Here is an 18136-nt window from a genome sequence, read left to right on the forward strand (position 1 = left end):
GTATGAGTGAAACTAAAGCAGTGTGAATGTCCAAGTGTCAGAGACTTACGAAACTTCTTGTGACTCAAAATGACGTTTCACGAGGATGTTTTATTCACCAAATACTGTTATTATTTAGTTAAACAATATATGAGTTCATTTAATATTCCGAAAATAACAGAAAACTTGTATTATGCTTTAGTAGAGACATGGAAGACATAGAAAATACTTGATCACATGCCATCCATTTTTAAACTTTTTAAGCGAAAAATTTCTACTTAGTAATGAGATAAGTGTAGAAAAATGTTTGTTTTATACATCACATACTAATGTTCTTCTATCGCATTAAATATTAGTAAACGATTTTTTTCCTTTTTAATAATTAACAAATATGATATTATTACTGATAATTAACCAATTATAAGGATTTTAAAATTTTACTAGATATATGTTTTTACCTTGAATTAAAATTGGTCTTCCTAACTTTAAGGATTGAAGATCTAGATCCGTGAAATAGCATTTTGAACGCTAAAAATTCAAAATTAAATAAACTAAGAGCATTATTTTAAGAATTACCATCTTTTCTGCAATTTTTCACTAATATATACATAAACTAGAGTTGCAGTTGTTTCTTATATAGAGTAAGATTATCAAAATAATCATCAGATTATTCATACTATTTTTAACGCTGTCTAATTAATGAAAAATTACTCTTTATCATAACAAAGTCATTATGTTTAATTCAATTTAATAAATGAACAGTTAAATATTCAAGCTCTTTAAGATTTTACTTTCTTTTGGAAACTTTTAATAACATCTCAGTTATCTTGTAATCTAACATTAATGAATGATTCATGAGTAGGTTCTATACATATAAATGTCATTTTCGAGAAATGTCAAAGTATTTTTTCAGGATATGTAAGGAATAATTAACAAAGAAAATTAAATTATGACAAAGAATAATGATAATTACGCATTTGAAATGAAGATGAATACTTTTAAAGAGAAAAGTAAAGGAAAAAATTGCAAAGTGATATAAGTATTAAAAATCTAATCGAAATGGAAATTCTTACTAAGACTATGCCTTCATAAGAAAATATTACGCATTCATAATTTGAAGCCTAATTAATTAATAACAATTCGCAATGAAAAATTTCCATAATACAAGAGCAATTAATTTTCTATTAAATTCTAAGCTGTTTCATTTATGTTCAACTCTTTTGTTCGTCTTCTTTTTCATTATAGTGCTTCTTTTTTAATATATTCATGCATAAAAATTATTATAATAATCAAGACTAATCGGTATTTACATTCATTCTCAATATTTCTAAAATATCTACTAAACCTCAATTTGCTTTTATTGTTAATAACAATGTACCTTGCAAATTCATATAATATTTGGATTTAATATTTACTTTTAAAAAATAAACAAAAATTAAGATACTGGTATGCATTTGACTTCATTGTTTTCAATTTAATGGCTATTTTGAAGAATAATACTTTAACTATACATAAACTATAAACAATTAATTGAATTATTATCTTTCATCTTGTGGAATTTCGAAAAAAAAATTAAAAAATTACTAAAAACTGGAGCAATTCAGAATATTTCATTAAGAAATTTCTGTGGTCGCTGCCAATGTGTTATGTATGGTCACATGTCAATATTTAATTAAAAAAAATTTTTTTGTGTGTAAAATTGCGTTGTTTCAGGAAAGTTACCTATATAAACTTAAAAAGCAAAATCTTGTCTAAATATAAAATTTAATCCAAATCGTTTGAGCAGTTTCTGAGATACACAAAATAAGAATAAATAAATAAATACATATACAACAATTGCTCGTTTAAAGTTATGAGACATAGCCACTACAACATTGCTATGTTGATGAAATTTAAATGTGAGGTAATAAAGGATCAAAATTTTTCAAATAATCGCGACCTTATTCAATGCAGGAAAGTATCTTGTTTTTCTCTAAAGGCAAAATGATATAAAAGCATTTCATTTCAATTACGGCAAAGTTACGATTTTCATATTCTTCAGACATATCTGGTTTTGATTACATTTCATCTTACAGGGATTTGAATAGAACAAGGAAATTCATTGCTCTAATGTAACAGAGGTGCCTAGTGAGCACTGATTTTAACTTACCAAACATTCTCAGCTTACAAACTTGTGAATTTACAAAGGACTGTTTACTTAAGACTGTACTGCTGGTAAATTATCTTTATTGCAAATATAACTGCATGTTAAAATTTTGATTATAACGTTGTAACAAAGCGATTGTTGCATTTCCATATTTAATGAAGATTTATGATTTATTCATGTATTTATCTTAGATGTTAATTATATCATTAGAATTAGCATCTTGACAAGCGGAAGGATTCGCTGGAGACTGGTGCATATTTTCCAAGACTCAACTGAATTCATGCATCTCCTTTTATGTTAATATGTATTAAACTATTAAGAATATATTCTAGAGAAGTATTTACGCTAAAGCACTGAAATATAATTAATGCGTATTTCATTAAAAAAGAATAAGTAATTACCAATCTTTTTCATTTGATGAAAAATTCTTCATAATATGAGGAATATTTTGTTTGAAAAAAGCAAGTTGACAACAATCATTTTAAAAATTACATAAAAATTAATTGTGTAGTAATAGTAATAATAATAGACTAATAGTAATCCTATTCAAAATAATATCTCGTTATAAAAGAAATTGTTTTTATCAAGCAATGTAAATCTATATAAATATTGCATTCTAAATAAAGCTTGGCTGTTTACAATAAGCTAATAGGAAAAATCAGATTTATCTTGGAAAAAAAAACGTCTTGAAAATAATGTATAAGTTCTTTTATCATGGAACATTCTATGTTAAAAATGGAAATTTACCAAATTTAAAATATTTCCCATGCAATTCTTACACCAAGATGCCTTATTTTCTAAACTGAATATGAAGATTTTATTCGATTTCGGATAAAAGTATATAGAATTTAGCTTACTACAAGTATATCTGAAGATCAAGCTTCGTCCGGCAGTTTTTCTTTTTTTTCTTTCTTTCTTTTCTTTTCTTTCTTTTTTTTTTCATAAAATCTTGTTTTTTCGGAGAAAATATTTAAATAAGAATCAGGTACTGATTACATATGGATATTTTTCAATCTTACCTACGTATGAACTTGTCATTTACATTAAAAAAAATACCGAATGTGCTTAGTTTACATGTTATTTGAAACAATCTGCTGTATTACAGTATTCATTTTATAGTTTATCTATCATTGCCTATATTTTTGAACTCAGTTTTACCATGGTGAAATTGGTTCCGAGATGATTTAACTTTTAGAAAAAGATTCTAATAGTTAAAAAAATGGTGTTTTTTGTGTGACATCGCGTTTTTTTTTTCCAGAAAAGACACTTATATAGATAAACTGAAAAAGAAAAAAAATATTAAATATAAATACATAAGTAAAAAAATATACCTAACCAAGAACCCGCAGCACACGCATCATTCATGTTGCTCTGACCTCAATACTGTACAACCCACACTTCGAAGCGGAAGTTGAAGATACTTATTCTAATAGTTAATTATAAAAATGTTTCTTTTTGTGTAAAATCGTGTTTCTTTCTGGGAAGACACCCAAAATATAAAATTTGATCTAAATTGTTTGATCCTTTTCCAAGATACATGAAATAAATTTTATCTATATAAAAATTACTCATTTAAAGTTATAAGATATGATGATTAATAATAAATTGAATATAAAAAATTCATATTTAACTCAAAGAAGTCCTTCAAGAAACAAATAATGAAAATTTTCTTTAAATATTCTAACATTAAAGAGAAAAATGATCAAATTAAAGGTATATTCTACGTCAGTCTTTTTCAGAATGTATTCTCCTCTAAGCTGAATATTCAATTTCTGCTTGAAAAATAATGAGACACGCGATTCTACGAGGATTTAAGTTTATTTAACAGTTTCAACAAGTTATTCAGAAATCAAATGTATTTCTATTCTGTCCATTTTCCTCAAATAATACTGAGAGAACACTATTATTCTCTATGCTTTATACAACATCCTTGTTACTTTACCTATGTATTAACCAATGAAGCATAAAATGTCCTCATTGTTTCTCCGATGTCTATCCAACCCCCCTTACCCAAAATTGTGTCATTGTTGAAACGTCCCCAGAAACGCAGAAAACAATTTACTCCATTACGGAGCTGTGTGTTCAGTGTGAAGGGTTACAGCAACTGTCAGCGATCTGGAAGACAAAAACATGGGATTGTAACGTACAAGCGGCAGAGAACAAAGACAGGACAAATTTTCGAAGCGAAGCTTGCCTAGTAAAGTGCTTTCCCGATCTCCACACATTGAAAGGGTTTAGCTGCCGAATAATGCGGCATTTGAAGCCGCTAAAAGATCTTTAAAAGCTGTCCTTATCCGATTGGAGCAGAAAAACTTTTTACTCCAAACCAACGCATTTTCAAAAATAAGTGGATTCATTTATTCTGCTTCGCAAAAGAATATTTTTATCTCGAAAATAGTAGAGACATAAATGTGAATCTTTGGGTACGAGGGGTTTGAGAATTAAAAAAAAAACTTTTATTCCTGGATATTAGCAGATGAGATAAAAGGAATCTTAAGTTCCATTTCCGAATAAAGCAGATTTTCAGATAAAAATAACTTTATTTGCATTGGCTGGGTGAATATAATATTCAGATAATGTTTACTCCACACATTGTGTGAATAGGCAGTCTGTCATAAACGCTTAAATATGGTTCTGTTTTTTTTTTTTAAACTTTTTTTACTAAAAAGATTTTTTGTATTTTTTACCCACTAAAATGATTGTGCAAGGAAAAAAAAACGAATTCAGTGATTGTGTTATTTGATAATGATATATAACTATTAGGCATCTGTCTAAAAAATTTTAAAGCACTGAAAACTAATTGACAGTCAGTTTCAAAATCAATATTGAATTATATCGAATAATATTTAAATAGCATTTCTTTTTAGACTACCATCCAAAATATTTTCACCTTTTTATATATTTAATATTAATTATAAATGCCTCTTCCAAATGAATTTTTGGACTGCAGTGTGCTTAAATCACATTTGTTCTCAGAATTTTATAGGATATGAAAATACTTTGTATGAAAAAGTGGATATTTGTTAAAAATTTAAAATTACATTTCAGTTTTATATTTTTATTTCAAATCATAACCCAGAAAGGTGGATTACTTTATGTCTAACGGCAAGATTCTTAATTTGTTTCGTTTTCCTTTAACGTAAATGAAAATGTAATGGATTTCTTTATGAACATAATAAATGATAGAAATAAATTCCATAACTCTTTAGAAGGGAAATAAATGAACATTTTTCTTACTTTTTTTACTGTTATATTGTTGAATATATGTTTAGAAATCTGAATTTCAAAATTTTAGCCAGAGAAGCCGTTATTTGGGTGAAAAAATGACAATTCAGAGATCAAATTGTTGAAATATCTCTTTTCAATCCAAGGAAAGAAATGATTGTTAATCAATTTTTATAAATTAATGTTAATTGAATTAGTGAAGGAAGTTGAATAAAACCATTACTGGAATTTATTAAAAGAAACATTCTTCCGAAAAGGTAAATGAATGTGCGCACTGAAATACTTAAAGACTAATTAATCAATTCCCAAGATACTCCAATGCCTGTATTAAAATTGCCAAAGGTAACTCAAGATCGGTGAACTTCACAGACGTCTCTAAGCTCCCAATAATTACAAAAATATTAGTTATCAGTCTTAAGAGACACAAATTAAAAGGCTGCAGCAGAAATATACAAAAATATAATGTTTAATAGGGAATAAAAATTGAAATTTATCGGAAAGATGTATTGTAGTTCTAAATATGCATTTATATCCCTGTTATAGACTAAATTATTCTAAATTAATCCGGTCTGCATTTGATCAAACTTCAAAAATTATGACCAAAGAAATATTGTGTCAGCTTCTTTATTTAATTTAATCCTTTACTTATTTATTTTCAGGTTACTCATTAGATATGACTTTAAACACAGAATTATCATTCGCCATTCTGTGAAGATATAAGTTGAGAAATAGAAAAATTAAGAATTGTGACGCAAAGTCACAATTTAACAATTTATTTTTTGGTTTAGAAAATTACATGTGACATTTTGCTGTTACTAGATTAAGGCTGTGTGAAATTTGACTATGCTTTGTCAAAAATAATCTTCGTTTCATTCTTGTTGATGACATTCGACTTGCGTAAAAGTCTTTGTTTTTCTGACAGTGACATATGAATTGAGGGAAAAATAAATTACAGTACACATTTTTCTTTTCTTTGCATTTAACACAAGCACTAAAGAATAGTTTCCGTTGCCAGATTATGCAACGAAGAGTGATCACTCTTTTGTTGTATCTCAACGGAAATAGAAGTGTGAAATGCAATTTGTTGAGAATTATTTACATCGCGCATATATAAAGTTTAGTTCGCAACACTACTGAATTTTTTAACAGCAATTAATTAAATGAAAATATTCTAATTAAATTGATAAAAACTGAAGTCAGTAAAAAATAATATAATCAAAGTGGTTTATTTCCATAAGAACTGTAGTAAATAGACATTTTTTTTTAGTTAAAAAGATTTAAATGTAGTGAATCAAGAAGCTACATTTAGCCCTTTGCATTCTGATGGTGACTCTCACTCACCATTCAAGGTGGTGAATCATTATTGTTTTATTTATTTTTCGATTTTGATTGTTAAAAATGCCTAAAGAATGGTAAAAAGATGTGGATTAATTTTTCAAAGAAATTCGACTTAGAACAATTATGTATATTTATTTTTCAGAGCAATAAACAAGTCCTTGTATTAGGTGAATAAAATCAAATTAATTTAATTAGATGAATCATCAAATTAATTTTCCGAATGCAAAGGGTTAATGCACTTTGCATTAAGACTTAAGCACACTGTTAAACATGCCTAATGCAACCTAAAAACTACTACATTATGTAGTAGTTATTAGTTTGCATTAGGTAGATGAATTTATTGTAATAAATTTAAAAAGAAATCAAACAAGAAACTTACAGAAATAAAAATAATGATAAATCATATACAATAATATACAGAATCCCTATATATCCAATTATTTAAAGCAAAATAGTTCGAACAGAGGTCGCTTAGAATTCTTAGAAATGAAACTCTATAACTCTTTCCATAGAAGCGTTTCAGTGTTTCGCTTTTATAAAATCCAAAATTAAATCTTCGAGCTCATTATGTAAACTTTTAAGAACGTTAAAACTCGTCCCAGGCATTGTAATTATGTTGAAAGAGAGGTTAACGACGTCATTACTAGGTTTGAAAGACAAAATTTCACTGTCAACGTAAAATAATCTCGCAATTAACCCCCTAAAGAACAGAATTTTCACTTTTAGCACGATACTCGGAGAGAAGATTGCTCTGGGTTTTAAGAAATTTACGCTGCTAACTATATTTTTAGAACGAAATTATTTTTCTTAAAGCATTAACAAAGACCGAGTAAAGTACAAGGAGCTATGGATCAATTTGACTCAATAGATAAAAGAAAAATTATTCTCTTGATTATTAGAAATTATTACAATTCTTCGTGAAAAAATATTAAAAAATACTTACGGAAATGGATTTTAAATTTCTTTTGCACGAAAAAAGGATTTACTTACTCTTTATATAGTCTCAAACATGATAAAAGTATTACACCAACATAATCAAAAAGCACAATAACTGGATCAAATTACAAACATCCATGTATGTCATTTCGCATATATGTTTTAAACTAGAAATTTAGTACTTCCAGAAAATAAACTAGAAATTAGAAATTTAATATGAGTAAAATACAAGGAAGTATGCACCAAAATGGCTCAAGAAATAAATGAAAAATCCCTGTCTTGATTATTAGAAATTATTAAAATTCTTTGTGGAAAACATTAAAAAAATACTTACAGCAAAGGATTTTAATTTCTTTTTTACAAGGAAAATAAAAGAATTTACTTACTCTTTATGCAGTCTCAAACGTGAGAAAACACACTGCCAACAAAATCGAAATACACAAAAACTGGATCAAATTACAAACATTCATGTATGTCATTTCGCATATATGTTTTAAACTAGAAATTTAGTAGATATAGGAAATAAACTAGAAACTAAACTAGAAATTAGTTTAGTTTTAGAAATTTAATCTGAGTAAAATACAAGGAAGTATGCACCAAACTGGCTTAAGAAATAAAAGAAAAATTATTCTCTTGGTTATCAGAAATTATTACAATTCTTCGTAAAAAATATTAAAAAATACTTACAGCAATGGATTTTAATTTCTTATTTATAAGGAAAAAAGGATTTATTTACTCTTTATGTAGTCTCAAATGTGAAAAAGCACAATACCAACAGAATAAGGAAAAACCAATAATTAGACCAAATTACAAACATTCATGGATGTCATTTCACATAGATATTTGAAACTAGAAATTTTCTAGAAACGTTTAAGCTAAAAAAAATTAAACATATTTGAATTTCATGTAGACATTTTAAATTCTAACGGTTAACATTCTGGTTAACATTCAGATTTCAACGGGTGTCGGTTTGAAACAACAGTGTCTTTGAATGATTAATTTATCCGATTAATATCTCGTTGAAAAGTCTAAATACAGATTTTTTTTCTATTGTAGGAAAAGAGGAGAGAGTCCTCATTATTTTGAACCGCAATCAGATATCGTAGAAGATACCTGACCCTCACTTCACTCTCCAATTTCTATGACGCTTAATTGAGGAGATCTGTATAATTATGGAGGATTTGTTATGTTTGATATTTGATTTGACCTACATACAAGATGGATCGTCAATTGATTGAATTTTCAAATTCTCAATTCCGAAATTGCTATTCTAACACAAAGCTACGACAACCTGCATCATGGTATGGACACATTTCCAGGAGAATCAAGCAAAATTTAGCTTTAGTTAAGCAATATTTGATTAAATTAATTAATGCAATTTTTAATTTGAATAAATAAAAATGAAAGTAAAATGAACTCCAGTTTAATCTTAAAACTCACAATAGAACCCAGCCTCAAATTCGGAATCCCTAAATTGCAGCTCCATCACAAAATCATGGCGGTATATATGGCGGTAAAATGGAAACATATATACCAGTAGAAATTAGGGAAACTAAGTTCCTATTAAGAAATGTTTTAAATACAGTTCTACTTAAATTTGAAGAATGAAGAATACATATCTCCAAATTTAAAAAAGCAATCTTAAGAGCCAATTTTTTACCAATTTTTTTTTAACAAGGCTTCTTAAATGCAAAAAGTGAAATGCATTTTAATCACTTTTTGAAAAAGTAAAATTTTAAAATGGATAAAAATTATTAAAACCTTTGGAGTTTTTTAGTGATAAGAAATAATCTTTTCTTATTGAAAGAAATGCTACTAAAAATCAATTCTAGATTTTTTTTAATAATCTTAATTATTTCTACATTCTTAAGATAAAAACTAAGAAAACATCGAAATTGAAAAAGTACTTTTTGAAATAAAAAGTAAAATTATCGGTTTTATGAGAATTACTTCAAGGTAGCGCAAAAAGAGAAGTATGTTCTGTTTTACTTTTATGCAAACGTCACATGATTTATTAACGATTCAATTGATTTTTTTATTGATTATTCTTGAACGCGAATTGAATTAGAAAATGTGTCACAAAGTCAGTGACCTTTTTTTATTCTATATTCTCATCGAAAATGAATTTACCAATGAACCTTACAAACGCTCTAACTCTCAATAATATATAGTAAATATTAAAAGAATATCTATGTTCAATAAATCGAAAGGGAACGATACAACTTGAATCAGAAGATTTTGACATTTGATAAAAGAATACTAATTATTCTTAATTTTATTCAAAAACGTCTTATTTTTAAAATTTTTTCGCAATATGAAGAGCATTTTTAAATGCAGTACTTTTCAGTTAAAGCAAACTGTAATTAAAATGAAATGCTATTAATTTTATATGTATGAAGAATCAAGCAATTCAGATTGTTTGCAATATGGTTCAATAATGTACGACTAATAAAATAAACAAAGAAGGAATTTTTAATAATCATTATATTATTGCTTCAATTACTTAATAATTTTTTTACTTTTGGAATCTAAAATTCAAAAATAATTTATAAGCACTTTGCAATGCTGCTTTAGAATTTTAAGAGATATGTATTGAAATAAGTAAATATATTTAATATAAGTAAGGATATGTAGTAAAAGCGGTGCAATTTTGTTCGATTGATGTCTAAAATTCGGTCTTAAAATTCAATAGCACCTTATAAAATTTTAACATATTCTTTTTTCATGTTTTAATCAAAATTTAATGGGCTTTCCGATTATTTAATTATATTAAATTTTATAAAGAGTTGTATAAAAAATCAAATAAAACAATTTTCCCTTTAAAAAGATAATCGGATATTTAAAAATATATGAAATTTCAATTAGGATTAGGAAGAGTAATAGGGAACGGTTACTACAGTACGTACCTGTGAAGCCTTAACTACTTGAAGAGTATGTGCTTAAGTAATCTTTTCCCTTTTTTTAAAATGTTATTTTAAAACATTTACTTTAATTGCAATCGTGTTAAAAAAAAGAGAAATCGAAACTTTTCTGAATGTCATTATTCATTCCATACATCGGTCGTTTGCGAGTTAGGTCGTGAAATATATTTCTTGGAAGTATAAAATATAACGGAGAAGAATAAGATCTAGTTTTGGGACATTCTCCTGGGTAAGAGGATAGCGTTCTCAACTGCGCCTGACAATTTTCAAAGTGGGGTAATTAGGAACAGGCTTTTACAGCGCCTTAAAATCTATATTTTTCATACATTTGAATAATTTATTGTATGGTAGAAAATGATATTAAATCTAGAAACGCGGGAGAGTCTCGTCTTATCAATAATATTCATTATTTTATGTCAAATCAACAATTGACATTTTAAAAAAATCTACCATGTGATCTAGATACATATTATCTTTCAGAAATGAAAGCTGTTTATCAAGAACTACTTGATGCTGCTTCATGACAAGTATGGGGAAAAAAAACGAGAAAACTGAAGCCGAGGAAAAAGAAAAAAAAATGTGATGTGGAAAGAGAAATTCGGAGATGATTTTGTTTTCAATAAGAAATGGAGGTTGTGGAGGTTGAGAAAATAACTTAAACGTACATGGCTTATTTCTCAACAAATATGAATATTTTGAACGATTATTTGAAGGTGCCAGAGTAAAAACTCGATATTTGTAAATATAAAGAATTTATGAAATTGGCTAACGTCAGTTAAATATAACAAATTTAAAGATCATCAATTTGATTAAATCAAATTTGTTTTACTTGTTAATGATAATTTGCGATTTACAAGATTTAGATAAATTTATCCAACCAAATTCTATAGCTTAGGTAGACGTTTTTATATGGTATAAATGTCAGAAAATAATGATTTGAATAAAAGACTGGATGCGCTACTAGAAATAACAGCTACAGTTTCTATTACTGAATTGAATAACTAATTATTGTTAATCTTAAAGTCACTGATCAATGAATCCTCTAGAATACGATTATGCCCTCACATAAATTATAGACTTATTTTCCATCTTATAAGGTCATTTCAAATATATGAAAATGGCAAAGTCTGCAAAATTTGTTCTCTATCACCCTAACTGAGACTATAATTTTTAAAATTCCAAATTTCCACATTTTCGAAGTTTGTTGCCGAATTCTCTATTCTATTGGATTTATTTCAATAAAACGTTTCAAAATATTAAAAAAGAAATGTTATCATTCAAATTTTAAAATCGATACTTAAAAACTTACACCAAAATGGTTAAAAAGTTAGTCAAAAAAATTCAAATATAACTTTTAAAATATTAATAGTTGTTTTTAAACTTCTATGGGTCAAAAATTCTTTGTTATTGCAGATTAAGCAGTTTTAATAACATTATTTAAAAAACTACCGTAGAAATAAAACACAGTGATGACACCATTCAGTTTTCAAAATCAAATACCACGACTCAATTATAAATTTTAAAATATCAAAATTCGGTAATCTTTAAGCTTATCTGTATCGAAAATTCTCTAGTATTTTGCAATATTTCAGCTTATTTTAATACAATTTAATTTTAAAATATTAAAATAGAAATTTAGTACTAATGGCATCATTCAATTTTTTTCAATTATATGCCAAAGATATTTAAAAAATATGTCATGCAATTTCATTTATGAATTTTAAAATTCCTAAGTAATTTTAAAATTTGTGTTTAAATTTCCTGTTCTTTCGGATTATTTAATTTTTTTATAAAAATTATTGAAATATTAAAAACAGAAGCCAAATACCACGATGACACCATTTAATTTTCAAAACCATCACCGCAGCCTCACACACGCGAGGAAAAGGTTAAACAACAGGAAATCCAAATGGGGTTAAAGAGACGCCCATGAAGTCATCGGATGACCGAGACAAGATGATTATAAAAACAGGAAAGCCGAGATTACGATTCCCCACTGTTAATGGACGACTCAAAGGTCATTCTAAAAACGAGGGTGAAGGAACTGGTTCTACGAAAATGGAAAACATAACGAAATACCTTACCGATTGACGCGTTGTTCAATGGCATTAGATGTCATCGAAAACGGGAAATAAATTTACGCATAACTTGTTTTTAGTAGAGCGTGATATACCACACTGACTTGTTTAGAAAGTGAAGGTAGGATGTTTTGCAAGCAGGAAAATGTTCTGGAAAGCAAAGACAAAACAGTGCGAATGGTTTTTTCAAAAACTTTCTTGTATACTCTAACAAATTTGTTATGCCAGAGAACGCTTTGCATGTCACTGGCTTATAATAGTTACGAAATAATAATTTTTGGCATTAATTTTACTGAATTTATATTATGGTCTTGGCAAGTGTTTTTTTTTTTTTTTTTGGCGATTAATTCCTGGCATGCAGTTAAAAATATCCGAAAATTAAGTTTGTGTTTTAAACATGTTTTTCGCAACCAATTGAAACAAAAATTTGACATAAAACTGTAATTGTAGTCTCAAATTATCATACCAAATTTAATATATTTAAATCATTGCTTTCTGAATTATCGCTCTTATTTATATTTGAAACTACAGACCGACAGACAGTCAACTCATATTTGGATTTAGCTCAAATTCTGACAGGTGTATGTACAATAGATGTTAAATCTGTGAATTGAATCTTATCGATCTAGCTCTATTCGTTTTGTAGTTATCGTGTTAAACTATATTCAGCATGACAGACGGACATCCTCTGAACAGATTTTACACAAAATTTGATAGAATTCTATAAATTTGACGTAAGAACCATTTACGAAATTTCAAGCTTCTAGGTCAAATCGTTTTTGAGTCAGACGGAAAAAATTGTGCTTTTTGAACTCGAAGAGGTCTAAAACATGGTGAATTTTTTAGACATTACTGTACTTTCTCGATACTACATACATGAGGGAATAAAAAGACACTTTTTAAGAATTAAAAGTAAAATTATCCATACTTCAATTAGAAAACTATTTTCAACAACAGTGAGAAGATGTATACGAATGTTTTTAACTAAGAAAATAATTAAAATCTCTTGCATTGGAATTAAACATGTCCAAATCAATTTTTTTCAAGAATTTATTATTATTATTATTATTCAAATGCCGCAATCAGAGAACAATTTAAATCTACAGACAGATGTATAAAAATGTTTTTAGCCAAGAAAATAGCCGAAAACCTTGAGATAGGAATTAAACATGCACAAAACTATTTTTTTCAAGAATCTTTTTAGGAGTTAACATCATTTTATCCTTTTCTCTCTTAATCATTTTGTAACTCGATTCGAATAGAAATAACATTGCAATCCTGTAAATTTCAATTACCCTTCTATAAACTATGAAAAAACTAGAGACGCGTGAAATAGATCTTAGCCTTTTAAAAATATGATGTTCTTTCGTTATTTAAAAGGCAACTTATTCGAAAGCTAAAATTCTTATAGATTCTGTAAGAATCTATAATAGTTAGAGTTCTCGTAGATTTCAGCTGCTAATTTAAAACTATAACGGCAACAGCAAAGTATTTATGCCGTAAACTCTACATCTTTTCTTCACCTGAAATACTGACATTTATATGCGTGTGTGTGTGTGTGTGCGTGCGGGGGAGGGGGGGGGGGTTAAAGTAATAGTTTCATAAAATGTTTTTTTTTTTCACCGTTAAAACTTTCAATAAGGTAACTAAAGTAGAGCATTTTTATTTAGAATTGCTCGAAACTTAACTAAAGAACTGATAATATATAAAACCAAAACCTTTTAAATAAGATTCCAGTGGTTATATATACAATAACAGTCGAGGTGGAATCAAATTCTTCTACGACAAAACTGATTATTAGAAACGTAAATTTAATTTGAAAGACATTAAAATTAATTTTTTTCTGAGAAATCCTTGAATTAAAATAACGAGTTGAAATAAGTAACAGAAAATCAAAAACTTTAAAATCTTTATTATAAAAGCTTTCGGACTTTTCCAAAGTTTTAATCGTGGAATGTACAAATAAATAAATTATTCAACGAGGGATATGGAACCTTCAAATGCATTTGTTAAAAACTGAATTAAAACTGCATCGACCAAAGTGGTGCGGAAAACAAAATTTCCAAAGGAAACTTTCCAGAGGATTAGAATTTCCCTGTTTAAATTTACCCTTTTGCACGAAAAACAAACGTTAAGAAAAGCATTAATAAGTTATTAAATAAATTAAAATTGATAATATTTATGAGCTACCACGAGTAAATTAAGTTCATTATTAAAAAGTATTTCAATTTGTTTCCACAATTCGCTTTCATCTCAAAAATCGTGGAAATTTATTTAATTTTACAAAGATCACGAATCGCATTTCAAAATTATCAATTCAGTCATGTGTTTTGTAATTAGTAGAAGTTTCTAAAGTCATAATTAATTACGGAGCGTGATTCCAGTTGAATATTTAAGACATCTGACAGAGGAATAATGTTTATTAAGTAGCTCATAAGGCATTAAAATAATATCATAACAGTTATGTATTCACATTAAACGGGATTATTAAAGATGTGAAAGTGATAACAGGATTTAAGAAAACTGCTTTTCTAATGTATTTTATTCCGAAATATTATTTGACAATGCATATAATATATTATTAGGAAAAATATCACATTTAATCGTTTTCATCAAATGATTAAATTAAATGTCTGAAAAATATTTAACGGTTGAATTACGAAACAGAAAAGCAGGGAATTCATAAAATTCTCTGCTTTCAAATGGCTTTCTAACTCTCTTACTTTTCTTATTATTTTGCATTAGAAATTGCATTGAAATTATGCTAAATGCGATTTCTCAGGAATAGAATTAAATATAAAATCTTCTCTTAAGGGAATGATTAATTAAAACTTGGTCGATTTCTTTATAGTAATTATAGCATGCAGTAAAATTTCTAATTTTAAATTATTACCAATTATAATTTTTATTTATCTGTTCTTACAACTCAAAATACAAACTTTAAAACTATTTTTATATTTGACAATAAACTATTACAAAAAATTCTTTCGTTTAATGTCATAAAAATTTAATTAACTCTTTTAGAGTTTCAGCAAACAAACCGATGTGCAAGACACTTCGAATCATATGTGGAAATATAGTCAGAAAAAGTTAAATTTCCATTTTATTTCATCAAACTTCATTATTTCACTTCATTTTATTCACTAAACTTTTTTTTATTAAATAATATGTAACTTTTTTTTATAAATACCATTTATATATATTTCACGTATACTTTAAACTAGTTATTTAATTATTTAACTGAATTAATATCTAAAATTGTAATTAACATACCTGTCCTGCTGGTATAGAAGCAGAAAATATTAGTGCTAATTTTATAGCAGTTGGAGCTTTCAGTCGTAGTCTGGACACATTCACTCCCATGGCAAAAGCTACGAGCAATTCATGAACAGCAACTCCAACAACAAGATTTACAAGAACCGGTACAGAAGTCTGTAGCCCTAGCGCCAAACCTTCAAATAAAGAATGTATCCCTAGAGATACCATAAGCATACCAAGGCGAATTCCGCTCTCACCTTGAAGAATTTGTCCAATATCATGGCTATGACCATGTCCGTGATGGCTATGATTATGAAATTTTTCTGGTGATCCTATTATAGATTCACTGTCTGATCGACTATTGCACACTTTGATAGATGTCCTGAGTGCATTGTCGCTGTCATAGTCCAAACTGTTTGAGTCACATATCTCCTTTAAAGCACAAGAAGCTGGAGAAGAATTCAGTTCTGTCTTAGGATTTTCGTCGCTGACACCAGACGGAACAGACGAATAAGTTCCTTTTCTTTCCTTGTAATCCAAAACACTTTGTTCGATGGCTAATGCTAGGAGGAAACCGATAAATATTACGAATTCTGTGATGGGAAAATCGGTAGTGATCTTGTATTCTTCGAAAACATTAACAAACATGCTTCTGACTTCAGGCATCAAGCCTACAAAGAATGTCGCAATGAAAACACCACCAGAAAAGCAATTGGCCAAGCTGACACCCACTTCATATTTTGATCCTCCAAAAAGATTAGGTTTTCGACTCACCCACCAATAAGGAAGTAAAAATGTTGATACCATGCATATGAATAAGCCAAAAAGACTCAACAACTGAACACGGATGATATGCATTGGGAAAGGCGGTTAAATATGAACTTATGCGAGATATTAAACCAGAATACTTCTAACAATATGCTTCAAAAGTGATTAAACTACAGATAAATGAAAATTTGCTTTAAAAGGGAAGAAACTTCAGCGAAAACGATTTCCAATTTAAGCATAAATTATGAAAAATAGTATCTACATCACATTCTTCACTGTAAACAGTTCATGAAGTTTCTACCAAAACAGAAGTAACTGCTTAGTTTCGTCAGAGATCTTCGTATCAGTCAACAGTGATACCAAAAACACTTTGCTCAGATTCTTATCGTAATTTTAACAGGTAACTTCCGGAGGAGAAAAAGGAGTAATTTACGGCTAATGCACGACACATTTTTTTTAAACACCGCAGAGATATAGATAATCAGAAACTGATCTCGAGTTGAAAATCCCCTACATCCACTAGCAGCACTATTGATAACTAAAAGGTTTTACAGATGATCGTAACACCTGTTGGCTTTGAGAACGAGCAGATGTTCGGGAACTTATTGTGAAACAATATTCATATTCAGGAGATCGACGTTTAGTTTTTTCACTTGAAGAAAAGGCTTTCTACACAATTTCCGTCCATATGCAACTGCAACTACTTCGTTAGCACTTGCATAGTCTGTCAGACAAGGATGACAATTTCTGAAAAAGAAAGAATAGACTTAGTTTATAAGAAAAATTAAAACATTATTTTAAGAATAGCTCTTAGCTAGCAATACAGATGATTAACATACATTTGATAAAATAATAATTCATAAAGGCAAACAACCGAATAAATATTATAAATACTATCTACTATGAAAAAACAGTTATTTAATAGAAATAAGTTTCAGGTAATTCGAGAATTTAAAATTGCATTCCTTTTTGTCACAATGTTGATTAAATTAAACGTTTATAAAGGCTTAAATAATACGCTACATGTTTCATAACGCTTTTTAATCATGATGTTAAAGATTTCTGCAAATATTTAAAATATTATAACTTTTGACATGGAATAAGAATGATGTTAGATCATTTTTAAATATAATAATCATTTTTATTAGTTGTATTGCGACATTTATTTTAAAAACAGCATAAATAAACTCGAAGGAGTAAATTGTTCAAGGTATCTGCTCGAAAACAGTCTTAATAAGGCTTATTAATTATTCAAAAAATTATATCTTTTGATATTAATTTGAAATTAATGCATGTAAAGTCATTTATTCAGTCGCACGTCGTAAATTCATTTTTTGTAACAGAAGAATAACTTTTCACAAATAATAAAATAATATATTTAATCTTTTATTTTAAAAATTATAAAATTCTATTATAGATCTTTTTCGAAAGACTGTTATGAATAATTAAATAAATTTTTCATCTCCAATAATTTTGACTGGTGATTT

General features: G+C 27.7%; 1 protein-coding gene across 2 annotated transcripts in view; it reads right to left on the reverse strand.

Annotated features, from left to right (window-relative positions):
- LOC129961018 (zinc transporter ZIP3-like) overlaps window positions 1-18136 on the reverse strand; it is a 210706-nt gene that overhangs the window by 95791 nt on the left and 96779 nt on the right. For both annotated transcript variants that reach the window (XM_056074811.1, XM_056074812.1), the window contains exon 2: window positions 15897-17396. In XM_056074811.1, coding sequence (XP_055930786.1) covers window positions 15897-16739 — 843 coding nt within the window. In that variant the 5' untranslated portion in view covers window positions 16740-17396. The remainder of the gene's footprint in view (window positions 1-15896; window positions 17397-18136) is intronic.

This window comes from Argiope bruennichi, chromosome X2, assembly GCF_947563725.1.
Source record: "Argiope bruennichi chromosome X2, qqArgBrue1.1, whole genome shotgun sequence".
Lineage (NCBI taxonomy): Eukaryota > Metazoa > Arthropoda > Arachnida > Araneae > Araneidae > Argiope > Argiope bruennichi.